At 39.3% G+C, this 23,981-nt stretch overlaps 1 protein-coding gene across 2 annotated transcripts in view; it reads left to right on the top strand.

The window, feature by feature from the left end:
- LAMA1 (laminin subunit alpha 1) overlaps window positions 1–23,981 on the top strand; it is a 145,549-nt gene that overhangs the window by 44,239 nt on the left and 77,329 nt on the right. For both annotated transcript variants that reach the window (XM_069957754.1, XM_069957753.1), the window contains exons 4-24: window positions 3,345–3,587; window positions 5,127–5,306; window positions 5,505–5,594; window positions 7,220–7,337; window positions 7,459–7,637; window positions 9,337–9,436; window positions 10,568–10,728; window positions 10,936–11,076; window positions 12,329–12,502; window positions 12,689–12,790; window positions 13,756–13,967; window positions 14,889–15,000; window positions 15,492–15,602; window positions 16,590–16,717; window positions 16,938–17,024; window positions 17,680–17,891; window positions 18,638–18,744; window positions 18,880–19,060; window positions 20,414–20,550; window positions 22,647–22,883; window positions 23,806–23,949. In XM_069957754.1, coding sequence (XP_069813855.1) covers window positions 3,345–3,587; window positions 5,127–5,306; window positions 5,505–5,594; window positions 7,220–7,337; window positions 7,459–7,637; window positions 9,337–9,436; window positions 10,568–10,728; window positions 10,936–11,076; window positions 12,329–12,502; window positions 12,689–12,790; window positions 13,756–13,967; window positions 14,889–15,000; window positions 15,492–15,602; window positions 16,590–16,717; window positions 16,938–17,024; window positions 17,680–17,891; window positions 18,638–18,744; window positions 18,880–19,060; window positions 20,414–20,550; window positions 22,647–22,883; window positions 23,806–23,949 — 3,156 coding nt within the window. The remainder of the gene's footprint in view (window positions 1–3,344; window positions 3,588–5,126; window positions 5,307–5,504; window positions 5,595–7,219; window positions 7,338–7,458; window positions 7,638–9,336; window positions 9,437–10,567; window positions 10,729–10,935; window positions 11,077–12,328; window positions 12,503–12,688; window positions 12,791–13,755; window positions 13,968–14,888; window positions 15,001–15,491; window positions 15,603–16,589; window positions 16,718–16,937; window positions 17,025–17,679; window positions 17,892–18,637; window positions 18,745–18,879; window positions 19,061–20,413; window positions 20,551–22,646; window positions 22,884–23,805; window positions 23,950–23,981) is intronic.

The raw sequence follows: 23,981 nt of genomic DNA, 5'->3' as shown, positions 1-23,981 counted from the left end.
AAGGAATCTTTTCATTTTCTGATCCTTTTAAGACCACAAAATCCAAAATCTTGAGGCAACTTATAGGTCTTATACACATCATATGATGCACCTGATCCAAACAAACATTTTATTAGAATAAGAAGCACAGCTGGGACCAATGGACCTCCAAATCTAGTGCCACGTCATGGCTACAGATGGTACTAATGGACATTAGATCAGTACAGCTGCTTTATCAAGGTGCAGCTGGTACCAATAGACTTCAAAGTACTGTACCCTCTAGAGGCTATTGGATACCTTTCTAATGATATCATATATAATATGTTCAAACATCTGGGCCAAACCTATGAATTTCTCTTTTATGTATACTTAAAAGCCTACAATTAACAGTCCGAATCACTGCTGACCCTAGTGCTATCGCATCTGGTCCAAGACGTCTGTGTTATTGTCATTTTTATACCTAGTGTTCTACCTGCCTTACTAGATCTATAGTGTACAGCAGGTTCTTCCTTATCTCCTGTTGAGTTCTCTATGTATAGAAATACAGCTACTGACATCTGATCACCATTTTTTGTTCAGTAGAGATGTGTGGTTATGTAATGTGATGTGTTAGTTTCATACACATCAGCTAGATACATTGCATGCACCCTGCATGCATAGATTTAAAGGCCATATTACACATAGCGATTATCGTTTAAAGATTCTCTATAATGATCGATCGCTTGTGAAAACTATTCTGAGGTTATTACATTCACTGATTACTGTTATGAATGATTGTTTTTACGTTGTTATATTGTCGCTAATCGTTCCTCAGGACAACCCACACATTATGTTTTATCCGTGAACGACTTATTGCACGAACAGATATGTGAATGATCAGCGAACTACCAACAATAATTTTCATTTGTGGTTTGATCGTTGGGTGTAGTGATGAGCGAATACTGTTCGATCGAATAGATATATGATTGAATAGTGAGATATTTGAATATTCGATATTCGTACAAATATCCCGTGAATATTCAATAAATAATCGATAAGCGTTCAAGTCCCCCAGCTTCCGGTTTCACCCTCCAAATGGTCAAATAGATGTCTTTCACTAATCGAATACTTGTTCCCATAGACTTTAATGGGATCGAATATTCGATCGAATATTCGAATATTCGTGGGATATTCGTACGAATATCGAATATTCGAATATCTCACTATTCACTCATCACTAGTTGGGTGTTATTACATAGACAGATAATCGCTCATTTTCAATTGTTATAACGGATTACAATTGTAATAGGTCCATTAGGGAAGAATTACATTACTTGCTCTCCCAGATAGTTCTAAACAACTCTCTAACGTCACCAGTGATTGTGATCCATTATGTTCACTAGACCAGTTCCTTCAATCCATCCGAGGCTGGGTTCACATGACGATTGGGTCATTCTTGATAGCTTTATATCAGCCAAGTATCAAAATGGGATGTCAGTGTACATGTGCACGGACAGACATAGACCCCACTATCTTTAATTTTCCAAGCATAGTTCTGTAATGACTACAATCGTGTAATTTTTCTCAAGTGTAGATTTGATTACTCAAACCCAAAAATGTAGTATGATCTGAACATAGCCTGTAGCTGACTGATCAGATCGGTTCCCATCTGTTGTACTCCTGTCTATGAGCTAATTATCACCTACTCTATGAATAGGTGTTAACGTTTCATAATGAGATAATGCCTTTAGGTACAATGGCCCATAGTGTACATTGACCTGAAGGTAATTGTGTGAAGAAGAGTCCTTTGTTAGCTAAAAGAGTGTGAAATATGAATATGCATGCACAAATCATGCTTCGTGTGGTACATCAGCCAGTATAATGGGATGCTATTTGTACTGCATCAAACCTCTTAGAGAGTGGATTTACAGTTAGCTGTATCAGCTTTAGTATTGTCTACACCGATAACTCCACAGCCATTAAATAAAACCACATAATGAAAACTGCTTTTTTGTTCAGCCAACCAAAGAGAGATGGAAGTCAGCATCTGGATCTAGAAAATGAAGTATCAATGGGTTCTCCAAATGATTTGCTTAGTATCCAAAGCACTCATACAACTTGACCTATGCACAGATAATAGACTACCCCAAAGAATTGCAAACTGAGCGTAAAACCTGTGATTGTGAATTAAAAATAAAATCAGAATTTCCTGATGTATTAACTATATGAGGACTGTTATTATAATACATATAATACATGAGGAGCTGTGAATTGTGTCAGTATGTCACTAATAGTGTTACCCAGGCCTAGAGTTATTGATGCTATTTAATTTATGACAGGCTGGATCAAATAGACCACTCATGTAGACATTTTTATTCTTTAGTCTTGTACAAACTCCTACATTCTGATAATTTCTTGGGGCTTTGCTTATACATTTGTGGACATGTTTCATAGATTGGTTTCATTTTAACCTTAGTTTTAACCAGAAGTTTCCTCATTGCTTGCGTTCAGGTAAATGTTTTAGCATAGATCATCCGAACCTGAGCGTTCAGCATTTGATTAGTGGTGGCTGCTGAAGTTGGATAAAGCTCTAAGGTTGTCTGGAAAACATGGATACAGTCAATGACTATATCCATGTTTTCCACATAGCCTTAGGGCTTTATCCAACTTCAGCAGCCACCACTAATCAAATGCTGAACGCTCGGGTTCGGATGGACTCGAGCATGCTAGAGGTTTGCTCATCTCTTCACAACATATACTGGTGTAAATTTCCACACTAGTCATAATGTGGTTGAATGACGTTATGTATAGCTGTAAATTGGTCAGAAGTCCCATACTATTCCCACCTTCAGAGGTCTTATAGGAATCTGGTACATAAATTCTGTATATGCAGTACATATATCAAAAATAGAAGTGATAATAGTTTTTTTGTATCAATTAATGAAATGCAAAGTAAATAAACAGAAAATAATATATATTAAATCCGTATTTGATGTGACCCTCCATTGCTTTCCAACTAACATCAGTTCTTCTAGGTTCACTGTTGGCAGGGAGGTTGTTCCAAATATCTTTGAGAACTAACCGCAGATCTTTAGTCCATGTAGGCTGCTTGAATCCTTCTTCCTCTTCATGTAATCCAATCCAATGTAATTCCATGGATGATTTTAGGATCAGGTGACCATATTATCATTTCTAGGACTCCTTGTTCTTCTTTATGCTGTAGATATGTAGTTCTCAATGACATTGGCATTGAGAGAGATAAAAACTCTATATACTTGCAGGTTGTACAGTGTTTGTTCATTAGTGCCTTGTTGAGAATTTTAACTTCAAATGTATATTGCAATGTTACTGGTATGTGTTTAATAAAGTAAATATGTATTCTTTAGGTATTTCAAGTTGCATATGTAATCATCAAAGCTGCAAATTCTCCAAGGCCTGGGAACTGGATTTTAGAGCGCTCCATAGACGGAGTTCAGTTTATGCCCTGGCAATACTATGCAATTAGTGATACAGAATGTCTGACTCGATATAATGTGACGCCAAGACTTGGGCCACCAACATACAAGAGAGACGATGAAGTAATCTGCACATCATATTACTCAAAACTTGTTCCCCTGGAGCATGGAGAGGTGGGTTTTAGATAGTGTTTTCACGGTGTTGTTTAATGTTTAATTCTAAAATTTGGTAAATTGCTAAAAATTTACTTTAAAGATAACTTTAAAGGGAACTAATCAGCACTAATCAGTGCTGATTGGTTTGTGCTGATTGGGCTCCCAGGATGTCCGCACACACCTGACAGCCAGCTTGCCGGTGGGTTCAGGGGATCCAGGTTCCGTGGGCTTCATGTGCGGTAAAATGCATTTTAATACCACATGCGGGCAGGGGGAGAGCCGTGAACCAGTCATCTGGGCTGTTACTAGTCATGGCTCTCTGTCCTATCAGTGCACTCTGCAAGGTGATTGAAAGACAAGGAGGGCCCTTAATGGCCGCTAAGGCACATAGAGTTAAGTATAGTGTCTAGTGGTCCATAGCTGGGATTTTGAGCCACTGTATATGCTGCTGTATGGGGTCCATGCACTCGGCTTTGTCATGTGTACAATCCCTTAAAGGCAATCCCTATCTATATGCTCAACTAGGGCATTTGGATGTTAAAAAAGGTGTCCCTTACCTAGGGTTCTCCTCTATGAGACAGAACATGAAGTAGAACAGAACCGTGAAAGATGATTTATTAGTGCAACTCTGCTTTAGTGGAGGCGAACCTTCTTACCATATAAAAGACCATTCATGTCAATGGCTGCTGGTTTTGGCTTGGTTCCACACATGGTATTTTGGACATTTTTTTGGCTTTCATTTTGAACTCACTTTGGTCAATATTTAGGCAATAATATGAGTGGATACAAGCCACAGAAACATGTGCAAATTTTTCCATTACAGTTTTTCTCTGTGTTGGTTCTACTCTTGGTTTTGTCTCCAAATACAGACCAAATTTGTCAACCAAGCCTAGGACTAATTTTTTTTTCCTGCAACAGACTATGCAGAGGAAATGTATTGGATGTAGCTCTCCTTAGCTTTATATAGCCTTCCTATGATGTGATTTCACTCATTGATTATAAGATTGACTACATCTGTGGATTTCTATTCAAAATATTATACTCAGTTTCACTTTAAAGGGAATGCAGGAAAACAGTTAAGGTGATACTCCTAGAGGTCGTGCTTAGGTGTTAATATATGTATATCCTTTTAAAATGGGAATGTTTGGCATCTGCTAAATAGCATGGATGCACTCACAATAGTTCTTTTATCAAGAATTGGCAAAGACTTTGAATTTGTAAGTCGGAAGTATAAGATTAGTTAAGCTGTGTTCAAACTTTGCGCAACCAGACCCCCAACCCATCAAAACTCATAGAATGTCTCTACAACATGTTCAAAGTTGTTTTTTTAAGTGACATTGCCCATTTAAAGGGTCTGTTTTTTCCCCCTCTAAAACTACTATGTTTGGTATTATAGCACACTTGGATAGGGCATTGGCTTTCTACACCTGGTCTTCTAGCTTCAAGCTGCAGTGTCCAATAGATCTCATGGATAGTACTGTTCCTGTATAAAAAGCAGATCTTTTTTCAAATATAGTCACTTTACTATGACCATAACACTAATTCCTCCATCAACAGATCCACACTTCATTGATTAACGGAAGACCAAGTTCCGATGATCCTTCTCCAACTTTGTTGGATTTCACTTCTGCAAGATATATCCGCCTTCAGCTTCAACGTATTAGAACCCTAAATGCTGATCTTATGACCCTCAGCCATTGGAATTTGAAAGATGTGGATCCTATAGTAACCCGAAGAGTAAGCACGTTACTTGGTATTGATTCAAGAAAAGAAAGTATAATGTTGTAAATAACATATTGTACACATGGTATTAAGTACTTTTTACAGTCAAATATTTTCCAACTTTTGCTGCACTTATAGTACCAGTGCTTTTCTTTATCTTTTCTTATTTTTTTTTATTGTTGTTATAATTTTTTTCTCTGTGTTACCTTTTAGTACTACTATTCTATCAAAGACATTTCAGTCGGAGGAATGTGCATTTGTTATGGGCATGCTCGTAGCTGTCCCTGGGATGAAGTAACCAAGGTAAGCTAGATAAGAAATGTGATATTATTTCATTAATTTATTAATGTGAAGGGATAGCTTAACAGTTGACCCTCCAGTATTAAAAGATTTCCGTCATAAGATTAAAGATCTCGGAAACTTCTGCTGAAGATGTGGCTGTATTTACTTAGCTGCATCAGTGTAAGTAGCTTGGATGAGAGATATCAAAAAGTGCTACCTACATTAAGCTTTGTAAATTTAGATCATTCTTAAAAAATAAAGTTGCATTCTTAAATATGGTGACAACAGTCTTGCAAAAGTTTAGAGGTCAAGCAAGAGACAGTTTGTTCACACAATGTCTTTTTTGTCTGTATTTTGGCCACCTTGTTGGATGGTCGCCATTTTGAAGCGAAAATATGACTGTAGTATCCAAATTACAGCTGTTTGTCACAAAACGATGACTGTACAAAAAGATGGATATAAAACGGCAAAAATAAAAAAAAATAAAAAAATGACGTGTCAACATAGCCTAAGACTTGAAATATTGAAATATTGCTTTTTTTTTTGGTAGACTCTAGGGCATGTTCACATTGACATTAACCTCATGGTATAGCAGATACTGTGTCTCAGAACCATGCAGTTTTAGGCTATGTTCACACTATGTAAGTTCCGCAGAAATCATGGCCGTTGTTACAACGGCCGTGATTTCTGCTGTATTTACGTAGTGCAGCAGGCTGAGGGAATCCCGGCCAGAGTGTTAACACATAGCATACACTCCGGCCGGGATCCCTAGCGGCGCCATAGAAAACTGACATGTCAGTTTTTTGTGGCCGCTATTCATTAAATAGCGACTGCAGAAAACCCTGTCAGTTCACACAATGGAGTGGGCGGCTGTGGGGAGTTCTGATGTGGGCGCGTACGGATGCGACCGCATCAGAAATTAGCGGTGCTAAAGATCATCAGGCCGGTACTGCAGTACTGGCTGGGATGAGCTCTCTGAGACTCATAGCCTCAGGCTGTCATCACACACAGTAAAACGAAGGCAGAGTAAAGTCGTAATTTTAAGTAAAAAAATACAGCTGTAATTTGGTGGTAAAAATACTGGGTGTGAATATTATTTGCTGCTGTAATTATCAAAATATGGATGTATTTTTGCATCAAAAAGTGTGTGAACATAGCCTCAATGCGCTCCATTGAGGTCAAAGGGAAGTTGGGCAGCAGTGCACACACCATAACGAACAATCATCGTCCAAATAATGAATATGCTCATTAAAAGAAAAAAAAACGTAATATTTTTTTTCCGTGTGTGTTGCTATATGTGTTATTGCTGTTAGCAGATTAGTCCCAGGAGATCAATTTTGATCTTTTAAACAAATTAGCAGAATCTATTTCTTTCTTTTTTTTCACATTATTTATCCAGCTCATGAAGATCTATCTATCTATCTATCTATCTATCTATCTATCTGTCTATTTTTCTCTATTTATCTGAAATGACACTACTTGTCACGCCTGGTCACATTATTACATTCCTTCTCTGAAGACATGAGAAAGTTATTTCAATCTCAATAGAATTAACAAACAAAAACTAGATTTCCTTCTACGTTCATGGAATGTGGGTCAGAATATAAAAGCGGCTTCATTTTTAATTCCTTTTTTTTTTCATGCAGAAACTCCAGTGTCAATGTGAACGTAACACTTGCGGAGAGAGTTGTAATGAGTGTTGTCCTGGTTACCACCAGAATCCATGGCGACCTGGCACCATTTCCATTGGCAATAAATGTGAGAGTAAGTAGAATTTCTCTTCTTCTGCAGTCACAGACTTTGATCTTTTTTAGGATTAGGTTTGTCAGATATACATTGAATAAGACCTATACTTACAGTACTTACATTTTCTTCTTTTGTACAGAGTGTAACTGCCATAATAAAGCAGAGGATTGTTACTATGACCAGACTGTGGCTGATCGGAATATGAGCTTAAACACTCAGGACCAGTATATCGGAGGAGGAGTCTGTTTAAATTGTACTCAGTTTACAGCAGGAATTAATTGCGAGACTTGTATTGAAGGCTACTACAGGCCACACAAGGTATGACCACTGCATGGACACCAGCGGCTCCTTCTTAGGGTATACCTGTTCACCTGCTGTATAAATAGTTGTAACAGTGTTACACCTTTTATTGGGGGGGGGGGGGAATTTGGTGGAAAATGTTTTAGGGTTTCTTCATTGTTGGCACTCTGGACACTTTTTTTAAGTGACGCTGTCATCCCCTTTTAGCCTTTTTATAATTGCTTCTCTACACAGGTGTAAAGGGTAAATTTTGCCGTATATCATATATCAGAGTGCTTGTTCCAGTAAAAAGTGATCTTTTATCATCTGCAGATTGTGTTACCTGGGTGGGGCTTCATGTCCGCAGCACCACTTAGCCCAGCCAACATAGCCACCATAGGCCATTGGTATGGGTTGACCTAGATGGGGTGGGGCCTAGACCTTTAGGCCAGCCCATTCCAATGGGCATTGAGGGGTGGGGCCTAGATGCTATGGCATCACAGAGGAGCGGGGTCTATGATGCCATTGTGGGCGGGGGTAAGTGGCACTTTGGTCGAAAAACCCTTTTTCAGGTAGCACAATTCACAGATGATAAAAGATCACTTTTTACTGGAACAAGCACTATGACATATGATAAGGTACTGTATGAAAACTGCTAAATTTACCCTTTACACCTTTGAAGAGAAGTCATAATGCAAAAAGGGGTGACAGTGTCACTTTAAGAAGTGACTTTAACTTAGGAGAGTTACTCTGAACTTGGAACCTGCAACTACTAGCCTAGAAATTCCCAATAAGGTGCTTAAAAATACTGGAGGTTTATTAACCAGACAAAGCCTTACAATAACCAAGCATTGCATAAGGGGACATACTGATTCTTGCTGACGGCTGTGTGCATGCTTTTATGGCAGCAGTGTACTGACCTTTAAAGGGAAGCTGTCAGCAGATTCCTAATGTCCTGACCATGAGCTGCATGCATGAAATAGCAACAGGCTCCCTGATGACAATGAAGTTAGATTAGCTCTGCTGCAGTGTTTCAGAGAAAACATTGGGGGTAAATTATTGTAAATTATTGAGGTGTGTGTGTGCCGGTCATATAGTAGTTTTATGGTAACTTTTTCCAACATGACAAGAAAAGTGTGCTGTGTATCTTAAAGTGTCTTTGTCATTTTATAATTTATTGACATTTCGCACAGACATGTTAGAAGTTTCAATCAGTTGTTGTCTGGGTTTTCAGAACCCCATCAAACACTATATTGAATTAGGAGAAGCAGATGGCTGAGCGCTGTTCTCCCCAGCTCATTGTGGTCTCCAGCATGCTGAAGGACATTGTCTCTTTAGTCTTACAATGGACACTGCCCCTTGTAGCAAAAGGGAAAAGACTGCAAGACGAAGAGAGAAGCTCCCAGCCGTATACTTCTCCCAGCTCTGTCTAATGTGTGACATGTCAAAAGTTTTTTTTAAGAGTGACAGAGACACTTTAATGAATATGACGTACCCAGATCTGGCACATTTTTGCATTAAGACTACTATTTTTTTTAAATACTAATATTAATAAATCCTTCCTCTGTAGTCTCTGGTAGAAGTGTTCATAGGACAGCTTCTCTCTTTCCTGATGGACTGGTCTCTTTCTATGCCCAGCTATGAAATAATAATAATAATAATAATAATAATAATAATACTAACTGTACTGTACTATTATTTGAATATTAATCACTAATATGTTGTATTCCATCTACAGGTGTCCCCATACACAGATGACCCATGCCAACCGTGTGAATGTGATCCCTTTGGGTCTGTTAGTCCTGTTTGTGTAGTTGATGATAATCATGCCAAACCAGGTATGGGATTTCAGTATCTGCTCAACCTTCCATATATCCTTAGGTCCCATTCACACTGAGCAAAAACGGCGGAATTCCACGGCGGAGGGCACGTGCGCGTCCACTTCCTCCCCTTTCCGCTCAAAAAATTGACATGTCAATTCTTTGAGCAAGGAGTGGCGGGAGCAGAGGCGCACGCCCACCATTCACTCACTGCAGGACACTGAGCACGGCAGGATTCTGTACTGTCCACCGGAGAATTCCACCGTTTTTGCTCAGTATGAACTGGGTTTTATGCTGCAAACTTTTGCTCTTTAACATATTTCAATGACTACCATTTGCCATATCAACTACACACAAGTTGACTGTATTCACAGAACTGGTGGCTACATTATAGAGGCAATTTTTAGATGCAATGGATGTGGGCCACAAGCTGAATATTAAGGCATTATTCACACATAGTAAAACAGAAGCAATATACGGACATCATTTTGAGGGAAAATGAAACAATGTGTGAACAGACGAAAAAATTTGCAAGACAGGACGTATATGTCCACACAACACTTGATGGCGATGTTTTAGGACAATCGTTATTTCGGCTCAAAGTGACGGCTTTTCTAAAAGATGGCTGTCAAATAGCCAAAATAAAATGCTGTGGAAATATAGGCTAAAATAGGCATGTTCATTATTTAGAAGGCCGTAACGGTGTATGCACAGCTGCCCATTGACTTTAATAGAGCAAGTCTATGTATCCCACTATGGAATTTTAGCATAAAATTCTATTCATAATGAGGGTTGCAGTTAATGATCATGATCATTCTTTCGGCCTGTATTATCAATAAACGCATTTTTTGCCGTTAAATGATGGCACGTTCCCATATTGGGAACATAGCCTAAAAATGAAAGAGAGTTAAATAAATGACCAAATGATATGTTTTTTTTTTTTTTATCTCAATGTGATCTGCATTTAATGTAATAGTATTGAATCTCTGGGGCATCTAGTATATAGTATTACCTGCAGCTGGTAACAACTGGGGGAGCCACGTGCAGGGAACATGGCCATGGAGCTCAGTCTGCTCTATAGTTAATGATAGTATTGTGATACAGTGGTGGTATAATAATATAATGTTTTTATTTTTTGTTTTCAAAAAGGTGTTCTTCCAGGACAGTGTCAGTGCAAAGTGGGTTACACAGGCACAAAATGTGACCAATGCCAATTTGGATACAAGGGATACCCAAACTGCGTGCGTTGCAACTGCAGTCTAGTAGGAAGTGTGAATGATGATCCTTGTGCAGAACAGTGTATATGTAAGGTGAGTATAAACTATGCACTCAATGTCATAAGCAGCTTCTTTCTACAATTCTGCTTATTTAGCTTTGGATTGAATTCTTGGAAATCTCTTTGGCTGTCTTTTGTACTTTGTTCAGATAATTTCTTAAATGGCGATGCAATGTGTAATTCTCATGATGAGGATGAGCAGTAGTATGCATATGAATCATTGTCTGCTCCTATATTGCAGGAACATGTGGAAGGGGAAAATTGTGATCAGTGCAAAGCTGGCTACTACAACTTACAGGAAAACAACCCAGAAGGATGTACAGAATGCTTCTGTTTTGGTGTTTCTGGACTCTGCGATGAACTATTTTGGCATACTACTCAGGTATATGAGCAATGTTCACATAGATTTCCTGCCTTTCCAGAATATTACAAGAGAGATTTATAATTTAGGACTATAGATTTATTATTTAATACTATAATATTTTTGGAACAACACTGAATGACTCTCTTTACCTCCTAGTTTAAACTATGCAGCAGACTGAAAGATCACAACGTAATACAGAGTTTACTTATTATAAAGGCATGGCACTTGACTGCTAAGGGTTTTTTTTTTTTTTTTTTTTTTTTTTTTTAATTTTTATAAAGTTTATTTAACATAAATAGAATTCACAATACAAACCACCTTAGCTCTCGTCCCAAAATCAGGACAATCGCACATATACAAATCTTATTTACCCCAATACATCAATCAGAAATAATTGTAATATCATAGAAACAAACCCTCCCCTCCCCCATAACCCCCCCCCCTACCAGCCACAGAACGAGAGAGACAAAGGAAGAGGAAAAAAAAAAATAAAAATTCACCACTTCCTCCACAACCGCTTACACTTATCCTCTCTACTCCTAATACCCCTAGCCTCCCACCAATCATACCTTTTGATCACATTCACTTGACTTATCCACTCCTCTATTGAAGGTCCCGTCTTCCCTATCCAGTTTCTCAAGATTACCAATCTTGCCAAGAACAATACTTTAACCAAAAGATTTCCCTCTAACTGTAATTCCGGTTTTTCCCCCAAAACTGCCACCTCTAATGTGAGTTGCCCTTTACAGATACCTTTATTATCCAGAACTTCCATTACTCCTATCCAGTATTCTTTAATCTTAGAACATAGCCAGAACATATGGGTCAGATCTGCCTCCCCCTCTCCACATCTATCTGCTAAGGGTTTTAAAGTGTCACTGTCATTACAAAAAAAAAAATTGACATATCATAGAGACATGTCAAAAGTTTTGATCGGTCTGGGTCTGAGTGGGGAGAAGACTTACTGCAAAGCGTTCACTCTCTGCTCTGAGTTAGAAAGTTTTTTCTAACTCGGAGAGTCATGAGCATAGTCCTCCTCCCGATCGGTACGGGTCTGAACAGTCAGACCCGGACCGATCAAGGCTTTTGACATGTCTCAGTGACATGTAAAAAGTTTTTTGTAACAACAGTTACGCTCAAAGTTTGGAGAGGGTCCAGTGTGTATGGTACTCTGAAATAATTCTATTTGTTTTATTTTAATAGTTTTGTTAATTTATTACATTATTTGCTAAAATATTATTAGATTCTGATTATTGTTTTACTATTACAGATGACTGATATAAGAGGCTGGCATGTTAGTGATTTACATGGATCAGGCAGGATTCAGCCTCAACAGGACCAGTTTGATGGCCCCCATCAAATAAGCATCAATAATACGGAAGCCCAGAAGACATTACAATCTGTGTACTACTGGGAGGCCCCCCATTCTTACCTTGGAAATAAAGTATGTTTTTCTTTCCACACTCATGACCATCAGCTACTCTGTGATCACATGCAGCCTAGATACAATGCTGGTCTGTCGTCATTGCATTGCTGTAGGCTTATTTCACATAGGCTTAGTTAATTGTCTGTATATTTTATTCTGTTTTTTTTTTTTTTTTTTTCACTGTAAATTATTTTATGGTTACAGCTTACATCTTATGGTGGATCCCTAAGGTACACTGTATCTTATGATATTCCAGTGGAGAGTTCAGCTGGAGAGATGATCTCTAATGTGGATACTGTTATTCAGGTAATTGCTTACACACTGCTATCCATCTGGGAAATAGAAGGTGCCTGGATAACCATATGTTTATAAATATTGTCCCATTCACAAAGCATTGGAGGATGCTGAGTATGGTAAAGAGTTTTCCGCTTGATTCAATTCTATTATGGTGGTTTGCAGTTCTGTAAAAGTGATGCCTCATCTTGTTTCAAGACACAGAGAGTTATCACTTTTAGGCTATGTTCCCACAACGTCTTCTTATGATCATGATCCTTATTTACGTCCTTCATTATCAAACAACAGACATTATTTTGCCTAAAAAAGACATTGTGGGAACATAGCCATAATATATTGTAGCTTATTGGGGCAGTCTGTTGGAGCTGTAAATAGGGGTGTTATTGGTAAGTATGAGTAAGATAGTTAAAACTGATCAGGTGGCTTCTTGTCTGTTTTTGGTCTATTTTTTAAGGTTTCAGTGGGCACTGTTGCTACAAATAACCTTTGACATGTTATCAGAAAAAGTAAAAAGTTATTGATCATAGTGGGTCTCAGCTGAGACCTGCTCTGATCAGGAGATTGCGGCAGCATGATCCACCGCCCGCCCAACCCCTTATTTCATCAATATTTTTTCATAAACTTACATGGAAAAATCCTGACTTAATGTGCTGCTGGCTGGGGAGTGGATTGTGTTGCCAGATCTCGTTTGATCTTCTGATCAGAGCAGATCTCAGCAGTGAGACCTGCTGTCATCAATAACTTTTAACGTGTCTGATGACATGTCAAAAGTTATTTGTAGTTACAGGTACTATTTAAATATTTGCTGAAACAACAGTATGGAAACATAGTCTAAAAGCAGTAGCCACAACCCTCTTTTGTCCGCAAACCAAGAGAGACCAAAAAAGCAGCTAAACATATTGATCTTCTGTATCCTGCACAGATTATAGTTATTTACTGACAATATAACAACATATGTACATTTAACTCTTGTATAGGGAAATGGCCTCACCATAGGCACAAAGCCTGATGGGTTAATGTTGCAGCCGTATAAGGAAAACACAACCGAGCTCAAACTCATTCCAGAGAATTTTGTAGATTTCTATACGAAGAGGCCGGTGGACAGGGACAGCCTTCTGACTGTTCTCGCTAATGTGAACAAGCTTCTGATAAGAGCTAGCTACAGCACTGCTACGGATGCAGTCAGCAGGTAATAACTGTGTGACATGTTAAGTGGGTATGTTTTATTACTAACAAATACATTTTCTATTAAAGAGTATGTAAAAAAATTAGTCCTTTAGTCCTCATTTCTTTAAGTCAAAAGTTACAATACAGTAGACCAGGGGTGTCAAACTCAAATACACAGTGGGCCTAAATTAAAAAATTGGGCAAAGTCATGGGCCAACCTTGATAATTATTGAAGCGCTAATGCCCTGGCACTGTCAGACTAGCGTGCACTGTCAGTGGTGTGCGTCTCCCAGTCCCATGCACTATGATAAATGACATGACATGATAAGTTGCTATGACATGATTAAACCCCAACCCATATAATAGCCAATCCCCCCAAAATTGCCCCAAATATTAGCAAGCCTTTCAGTTTCCCATATAGTAGTCAGCCCTCTCCAATAGTCTAATATATAGTAGCCAGTCCTCCCCAGTAGTCTCATATAGTAGCCAGCTCTCCCCAGTAGTCTCATGTAGTAGCCAGCCCTCCCCAGTAGTCTCATATAGTATCCAGCCCTCCCCAGTAGTCTCATATAGTAGCCAACCCTCCCCAGTAGTCTCATGTAGTAGCCAGCCCTCCCCATAGTCTCTTACATAGTAGCCATGGCGGACCAGATGTAATTAAAACTCTGAATTGCTTGGCGGGCCAAAAATAATGGCACCATGGGCCAGAGTTTGACATGACTGCAGTAGAACATTTGCCTTGATGGTTTATTAACATTGCAAACATTATAAAGCAACTACTGTATTTGTACTGAATAAAATAACCTTATTCCGAATATTGTTATGTAGTTTTCAGTTTTACACTCTCAGACCATTTTCACAGTATTTGCTACTATCTTGCTACTATTCACTATCTTTCTTATTGCAGCTCACAGGTCTTTCATATTCTTTTTTCTCTTTATAGGATAAGCTCAGTAACATTGGACACAGCTACTCCCAATGTAATAGAACTCCTGCCAGCTGTACAAGTGGAACACTGTGAATGTCCACCTGGTTATGCTGGCACATCATGTGAGGTAATAACGACAATGAAGAAGCATGGAAATGTTTTATTACATGTAGTGACAAGTTTCGGTGTATTATGCAGAATGTACCTGTTTATATCAGATCCTAAAAACCTAAAAAGAACTTCAGGTGTGCTACAATTATATAATAGATTATCTTTTCTGAGCTGAAGACATCAACAAAATAACCCCCTCTTCTTTTTCCGATAGTTTGCCACAATGTATCTAGGTAGGTAAAATGTTGGCAAACAAGCTGTTTAGCTTAAAGGAAAACCTGAGCAACCCCCTGAAGATGCCACCTGCAAATGTTTTATATTAACATCACCCATAATTTTCTGTCTATATTTTTTTTATAGACTGGTGCATCTATCTATTGGACATATCTTTAGCAAAAGAAAAAAATCTTTTTTTTTTTTTTTTTTTTTTTATGAGGATGCGTATATTTAAAATGTCTGTTTTCTTTATAATCAGAATAACTTATAGATGGTTATTATGTTTTTTAGTCTTGTATTCCAGGATACTACAGAGTCGGTGGGACCCTATTTGGTGGCATTTGTCATCCATGTGAGTGCAATGGCCATGCAACTGAATGTGACATCCATGGCGCATGTTATGTGAGTAATATTTACAAATTAACTATAAGGCTATGTTCACATTTGGTATAAGATTGGCTGTTCCTTGCAACGCTGAGTTCTGATGCGTATCAGTGCGCGCCCGCATCAGAACTCCCCACTGCACACTATGGAGCGTGGAGCCACTCGCTCCATATTGTGCACTGACAGGGTTTTCTGAATAGCGGACGCAGAAAACTTACATGTCAGTTTACTACCGCGCTGCTAGGGATCCCGCCCAGAGTGTATGCCATATGTATACACTCCGGCCGGGATTCCCTTGGCCTGCAGCACAACGTAAGTTCCGTTCCAATCACGGCCGATGCAATAATGGCCGTCATTAGTACGGAACTTACACTGTGTGAACTTGGCCTAAGGCTGTAACCTGGAAGTGAACCCTTTGTGCACTTCAGTCAAAATGTCTCTTGGAGAAATTAATTATATAACCAGATATTTTATTGAGATACACTAAAAATAGTGATGACGAACCTGAACGCTTGGCATTTGACACTCGGTGGCTGGAAAAGTTGGATGCAGTCTTAGGGAGTCCTGGAAAACATGGATGTAGCCATTGGCTGTATCCATGTTTTCTAGGCAGCCCTAGGGCAGCATGTAACTTCTCCAGCCGCCGGGAATTCAGCAAGTTCGCTCATCTCTGACTACAAAGATTCAGTACTTTCAGGGGGTAAGTGGGCACCACTAGATTACAAACCTGAATGCAAGCCTGCACGCTACAAAGAATCAAGTGCAAGAAAAAGGGTAACACAACCCTCACACCCCAGGAGCATTTGTAGCCATTTCTGTCTCTTTAATTTAATGTTGGTCTGTACTTGGTATTTGCATTTTATCTTCATTATTGCCACTTGTTGATGCATTTTTCTTTACACTTTAGCACTTTGTGATATTACTCTATGAGTAGTGATCTTTTTTGTAATGGAAGTTTGATTTAACACCACATTGTAATACTAGCTTATAATGTATGTTCTTTAGGGGTGTCAACACAACACTACAGGTTCTCATTGTGACCAGTGTCTGCCAGGCTTCTATGGGGACCCCACCAATGGAACGCCCAATGATTGCCAGCCATGTGCCTGCCCATTGACCATCTCTTCCAATAAGTGAGAAACCTTTTCTTTGGATTACTAATAGTTGATAGTAGTTGATAATAGTTCACCTTACTCCCTGCATAGTATAAGTTTCTTGCAAAGTAAATGCAGGCATAGACAGTGATAGTACTGAATATCTGTGGTCCTGTATCATTGCTTACAAAAGTGGGAAATCTTTATTGTTTAACTTCATTGCTTCTTTTTTAATAATTGATATTTTCCTTTGTTTCAGTTTCAGCCCAACTTGTTATTTGTCCAATGATGAAGATGTTATTTGTGACCAGTGTGCACCGGGATATATAGGGGCACAATGTGAAAAGTATGTATTTTAAGTCTTATGTGAACCGACCCTTAATGTTTATTTATTTGTAAGATTAAAATGCCACTTTTTTGTAGGGCTTATTGCCTTTCAGTGGGAATAAATGGTACTTACATTATGCACTTAACGGTTATTGGAGACAAATTTACACAGAAATACTGATTATTACTTATAAATAATAGTGATTCCTACAATTTTCTTATATACCCTAAAGTATCTTATATGTGTCTCTATACATTTTCTACCAGTGCAGTAGACCCCAGTCCAGCCAAATTATATACCCAAGATAACCGAACAGGACTAAAAGTGGTATTGACCCCTGCCCAATGTGCTGGATGACCCCTAACTTTAGCAGTAGAGATAAATGGCATAAGGTCTACTGTTGGGCGGAGGCCAATCCATGTTTTTTTTTTTTCTAATCATTTACTGTGACATGTTGTAGGCCGTATGTTCGTTTTTTTTTTAATGTGTTAGCTGTTGTGCTGGATGAAAATGTTTTTTAGGATAAGGATTTTCAATATTCATTATTATAATTCTTGATGAGTTTTGGCCTTGTTGTTCTCAGCAGGTCATCAAATTTTTTTTGATAAAACAGTATCTAATGCTGACAGTTCAGAAGTAACATTTAATCTGATTAACCCTACATTCATTCTAGGTGTGCAAATGGTTACTTTGGTAATCCACGAGTGCCTGGAGGATCCTGTGTCCCATGTGACTGTAATGGCAACATTGATCCATTTGAAGATGGCCACTGCGATTCATTGACGGGAGAATGTCTTAGATGCATTGGCAACACAGCTGGGCAACATTGTGAAAGATGTGCAGAAGGTTTTTATGGGGATGCCATCTTGTCAAAGAACTGTAGTGGTAAGTATACTGTAGGTAAAACCTATCTGAAAACATGTGATAGAGTTTAAGGAGAGTATTCATGTGCAGAAGCTGTAATTTTACTATGATCTATATGGCTAAGTTCACACTTTCATTAGTCTCCCTGTATAGTTGTCAGCTTATAGCCTAGGTTCTCAACCACCATTTTCAGCTCTGAGGGCAGTGGCCGGGCCGTGACACACTTGGGTGGCTGGGATTCTTGGAAGCCGAAATTATAATCTTACTCCCTCTACCATTATGCTTACATAAGTCTCAAAGGCTTGGATTGTCCCTGGAGACATGTTTAAGCTCTGTGGGAGACATAGCAATGTTGAGCTGATTCAGCTCGTCACCACTGAGTTCTGCACCTCACTCCCCCCACACCAGTAACCAGGAAGTGAGCGGGGACGCAGCTGTGTCGAGATGAATTCTCAGCAGATGGGTAAAATAAACAGACACCAGATAGAAACCTGACCAACCCCACTGAAGTCAACAGAATCTGTAGGTTATCTGCCTGCATCAGTCTGTGCCTTTATTAAACCGACTGTCCTCAACATTTTGTGGACCCAACTGAAGCCTTGACAGGAAATGTGAGTCTCGCCCAAAAATGATCTTGTATTTTCATTTTGTTGCCTTATCCACCATCTGATATCTTCATTGTGATGCACTGTTTACTCAATGCACAGGTTAAGGATAGTAGCATGAAACATCCTTTATTCATCCAATTCGTTCTTTTTTTTTTTAAGCATGTGAATGCCACCCAAATAGCTCAGTCTCTGCAGTTTGCCACCATGAAACTGGCTTGTGTGAGTGTAAACCTCATGTATTTGGGAAGCAATGTGACCAGTGTGAGGTAAGTGACAATTCTTTGTGCATAGATCTTAACAATAATTCAGTTATTTTTATCCGTATTTACTGTAGGGAGTTTAACTATTAGTATTCATGCATTTTTGTGTGTTAAGTATGATCTTTATCTTTCTCTCCTCAGCCTGGATTCTATGGCTTGACATCTGGTCTTGGCTGTCTTCCATGTAACTGTAGCCAATCCGGTTCTATCTCTGAAGTGTGCAATGATGCCGGGCAGTGCCCATGTGTTGCTGGTGTGGCCGGGGATAAATGTGACATCTGTGCTCACGGGTTTTATGGATACAAGGAGGGTGGCTGCACACGTAAGTTTTATTAGACATATTTTCAAAGGAGTCTACTAGTTGTAATAGTTTATATTGTCAATCTAACCAGAGATAAATGTTGATTATATACAGTGGTGACTCTATGAATTGTCATTGTATGGCTATGTTCCCACAACGTCAAAAAATATTTATTTAAAAACTTGTCTGTTATTGCCACAGTACATTGAAATCAATGGAATGACAGACGTCCAATGCACAGAGTGTATAAAATAACGGACGTTGTCTGCGTGGACGTCAAAATAATGATCATGAAAATTATTTTTGGACGTCTTTTGCAAACAGCGGACATTATTTTTAAGTTGTTCACACATTTTTTTTTCCAGCGTACTTTAACAGTTTTTAATATTAAATTCAATGGACTTTTTAATTAAAGACACACCTAAAGGCCAAGTAGTCCACCTAAACTAGAATAGTGTACTAACAGCAGTCATTGCACTGTCGGGCGGACAGTGAAATAACTCCATTTAAAACTGAACTTAATAAAACTTTGTGTGGGGTTGCATTCACGCATTCAGTTTTTAAGTAGTGTGTGTGTTTTGTTTTGTTTTGTTTCTTTAGCTAGATCTAGGCGTGGATCCACAAAAAAAAAAAGTTGAAAAAAGTACCTATACCTGTTAACTCTTTTCTATCTATTGCTTTGTTTGGCACAAACAACTGCATGAAAACTTGTGTTCACACATAGTATTTCTAATACCGGAGTGGGTTGAGAACACAAAACTGTGCAGATCTTTCTATTATAATTTTGCTCTGTCAGTTTCACTTCTGATACTAGTTGAAAAAGTACTATGTGTGAACATAGCCTAAAGGAGGTATTAGTAGAGTGAGATTGATTTTATTAGGTTTTGTTTAGAGATGAGCAAACCTCGAGCATGCTCGAGTCCATCCAAACCCGATCGTTCGGTATTTGATTAGCGGTGACTGCTAAAGTTGGATAAAGATCTAAGGTTGTCTGGAAAACATGGATACAGCCAGTGGGGGAGATTTATCAAAGGGTGTTAAATTTAGACTGGTGCAAACTATCCACAGCAACCAATCACAGCTCCGCTTTAGGCAGTGTTGAAAGGAAACTGAGCTGTGATTGGTTGCTGTGGGCAGTTTGCACCAGTCTAAATTTTACACCCTTTGATAAATCTCCCTCAGTGACTATATCCATGTTTTCCACATAGACTTAGGGCTTTATCCAACTTCAGCAGCCACTGCTAATCAAATGCCGAATGATCGGGTTTGGATGGACTCGAGCATGTTGGAGGTTCGCTCATCTCTAGTTTAGTTTCATATTAGGCTACTTTATATCCCTGCATCATTGTTGGATCTGCTTGTGTTTCTCTCTAGCTTGTGACTGTGAACACACACAAAACAACTGCAACCCAAGAACTGGTGAATGTATTTGCCCTCCACACACCCATGGACCAAAGTGCGAATTTTGTGATACCAACTACTGGGGCCATGATGCTGAGCTTGGATGTTTGGTATAAAATGGACTCTGCAATTTATTATATAGTGATGTTTTAAGCCATACACTGCATTTCTGCGGTAACAGTGACAAATGTTCTGTATATCCAAGTATCTGTTACTAGAGTCTAACAGGTCTACTATTAGTCTTGCTTGAAAGCCTGAGGAGCAAAAATGCTGTAGGGGGGAACTAGGTGTGACTTGGGTACTTTCACTTTAAGTGTTGCCCGTGGATAGAACGGCACCGGTGCGGGGAAGCTGGTGCCGCTGTCCTTTATTTGAACCGCGGCCCGGTTACCATGTTCACCGCCATTCTATTCCCAGGCATCGGACGTGGGTGAAGCACAGGAGGCGGGCCGGCCCTCCACCAGTGGGAGGAAACCCCCGTCCCTCATTGATGCGGCTCCATTGGAATCGAGCCGCATCATAGAGGGGGGGAGGGTTCTTCCATTGGGGCAGTGCTTCACCCACCCGGTGCACATGAATAGAACGGTGGCGAACATGGGAACCGGGCCGCAGTTCAAATAAAGGACTGTGGCACCAGCTTCCCCGTGCTGGTGCCGTTCTATCCATGGGCAACACTTAAAAGCGAATGTACATGATAGTACATTCGCTTTTAGGGGAACCTTTTTCCTTTTGAAGAGAGTTTGTCATGACATTCTTGTGCATGCTTTACTTTCTGTACCATGCTTTTCTCTTTTGTTGCAGGAAGCACATAGTCAGGCTTTCAGTATAAATGTATAGGCTGATAGTAGGCTGCCAGGCTCCTAAAGATTTATAGCATCATCAAAGTAATAATACAGAAACGTGCTGGGCTGTGTAGAAAGGGTGCTGGATGGTACCCTAGAGCTAAACTACTTTTAGTACCTGCTAGACTTTACTCTAGAAGACATTTATCTCTCCCTTTACTGGGAATTTGAGAATATTAGGAATAGAACAGACAATGAAACAAAGGCTGCTTAGGTAGGGGTCCTTAGCTGAACTCAATTTAATAGACCAAATAAATGTAAATTATTAGATACTTTTATATTCATGTATATTGGTCTGTAAATTAAAGGGGTATTCCACTCAAACATAACTTGTGATTAATGCTGCCTATGGCGAGAATAACAATTCATTCCATACTTGTTAGTATCTATTTAGTCTCCTTCTCCGACTTCTCAGCTGCTACTTTCTGCTGTGTGTGAGCATTTATCTCTGTCTCCCCTTTCTCCACCTCTGTTATGAGACTGATGATGTAGACAAGTCCATGGCAGGCTTTATCTGCAACACTGTTGCTTCTTTGTAATACTGGGGGGGGGGGTAATCTGAGGTCAAGTTGCCGATAAACTCACTGTTATTAATCCTTCCAGCATTACAAAGAATCTACAAAGTTGCAGATAAAGCCAGTCAGGTACTTTGTTACATCGGCTGTCTCAGAAGGAAGGGGGGAGGAGGGGGAGACAGAGAGAAAGGCTTACAGTCATATTTTTTTTGTTTTCAGCAGAAAGTAGCAGCAGAGAACTGGGAGAAGGAGACTGAATAGATAATAACAAGTATGGAAGGAAGTGTTAGTCTCACCATGAGCAGCCACATTTCCAAAGTTATGTTTGAGTGGAATACCCCTTTAAGTTAAAGGAAAACTGTGACCTCTTGTAATGCTCCCATAGGGCTGGGGGCAGTGAGATTAAGGATAATTTTTTACCCTCATCCCTCAATTGTTTCTTGAGTCAAATCTTGAGTGAAATTAATATGTAAATTAGGTGATTTGGTGCATTGGGGGACAGGACTGCAGCTTTCAGCACACCAATCCTCCCCACTCAACTCTCTTGAGGTCACACTCTGCTGAGACGTCACTCCGACTGCTTATCATTGTGAAACACTGGATGAATAGTCCCGACTCCAGTGCACCAAACCACTTAATTTACATAATAATTAAACTGAAGGATGAATGGAAGAACATTACTTTCATTGTCCGTTTTCCTGGTGCTATGGGAACATAACAGGAGGTTATGATTATTACACAGTTTGGTGAAGTTATTATTGTCACTTACAATATAGATTTAATATAAATCTGAAATTGCTCTACTATCTGCGCACACAATGTCATTTACATTACACTGAAATCTTGCAGGAGTGCAACTGCACAAGGGAAGGATCAAGCAGGCTCCAATGTGACCTTACAACCGGCCAATGCCCATGCAGAAAGGAGTTTGGTGGGCAGACATGCAATGCTTGTCTATTTGGATACAGAAAATACCCCAATTGTATTGCATGTGACTGTGATGTCCAGGGAACCCAGTCTGCTTGGTGCGATGATAAACAGAAATTATGTAGCTGTGAAGAAGAAACTGGTGCCTGTGCTTGCAAGGTTAGTAACGCTGTACATGAACAAGTGCCTCTACATGAGCAAGTGCTGCAGTGCTTTAGGCTGAGCTGTCTCTAAGCATTGGCACTGCTTGGTCAGACACTGCCATCTAGTGGACGGCTTATGTGTTTGTTATTCTCATTGAATGCAATGTATAAGTATAGAAAGCAGCTAATATCGCTCACACAAGGTATATAACCTAAAGCTTTAATGTCTATTTAAAAAAAGTCTGACATGTAATAAAGACAAGTAAAACGTTTTGTTCTGTCCAGGTCTGATTGTCCCTGCTCTGTGTCAGTGAAAGGCTGGGACTGGGACTCATCATGTGTCCCAGTCCTTGTATAAATCCTTAAAAGGGGATTTTTTTTCATCATATCAACTATTTTCACAAAGTTATACAGATATGTAATTTACTTCTATTTAAAATTCTCAAGTCTCCCCATACTTATCAGCTTCTGTATGTCCTGCAGGAGGTGGTGTATTCATTCCAGTCTGACACATTGCTCTCTGCTGCCATTTCTGTCCATGGCAGGAACTGTCCAGAGCAGTAGCAAATCCCCATAGAAAACCTCTTCTGCTCAGGACAGTCCCGGACATGGACAGCAGAAAGGTGGCAGTAGAGAGCACGGTGCCAGACTGAAAAGAACACACCACTTACTCTAGGGCAAATAGAAGATTATGAGTGCTGCAAGACTTGGGAATTTTAAACAGAAGCAAATTACAAATCTATATAACTTTCTAACACCAGTTGATTTGAAAGAAAATAAATGTACCCGGAGTACCCCTATAAGATGTATATGGATTAGGATTGGGCAATTGGGGGCATCACACTGTACAAACAAGGACCATTAGTATGTGATGTGGTAAACCTTTTCTTTTGACTATCTATATCGCTATCTATCTTCTATAATTTCTTCTCTTACAGGAAAATGTTGTTGGAAGCTATTGCAATGAATGTAAAAGTGGGACCTTTGCTCTCCATATGGATAACCCTCTTGGTTGCTCACCATGTTACTGTTCTGGGGTGTCCCAGCTGTGTGCAGAGATTGAAGACTATGTGCACATCCCTGTGAGTCCTTTGTAGTATTTATTCTGAACATT

Source organism: Dendropsophus ebraccatus, chromosome 2, assembly GCF_027789765.1.
Source record: "Dendropsophus ebraccatus isolate aDenEbr1 chromosome 2, aDenEbr1.pat, whole genome shotgun sequence".
NCBI classification, from domain to species: domain Eukaryota; kingdom Metazoa; phylum Chordata; class Amphibia; order Anura; family Hylidae; genus Dendropsophus; species Dendropsophus ebraccatus.
Note: the sequence above shows the minus strand (reverse complement) of the source record. Positions and strands in the feature narration are given on the sequence as shown.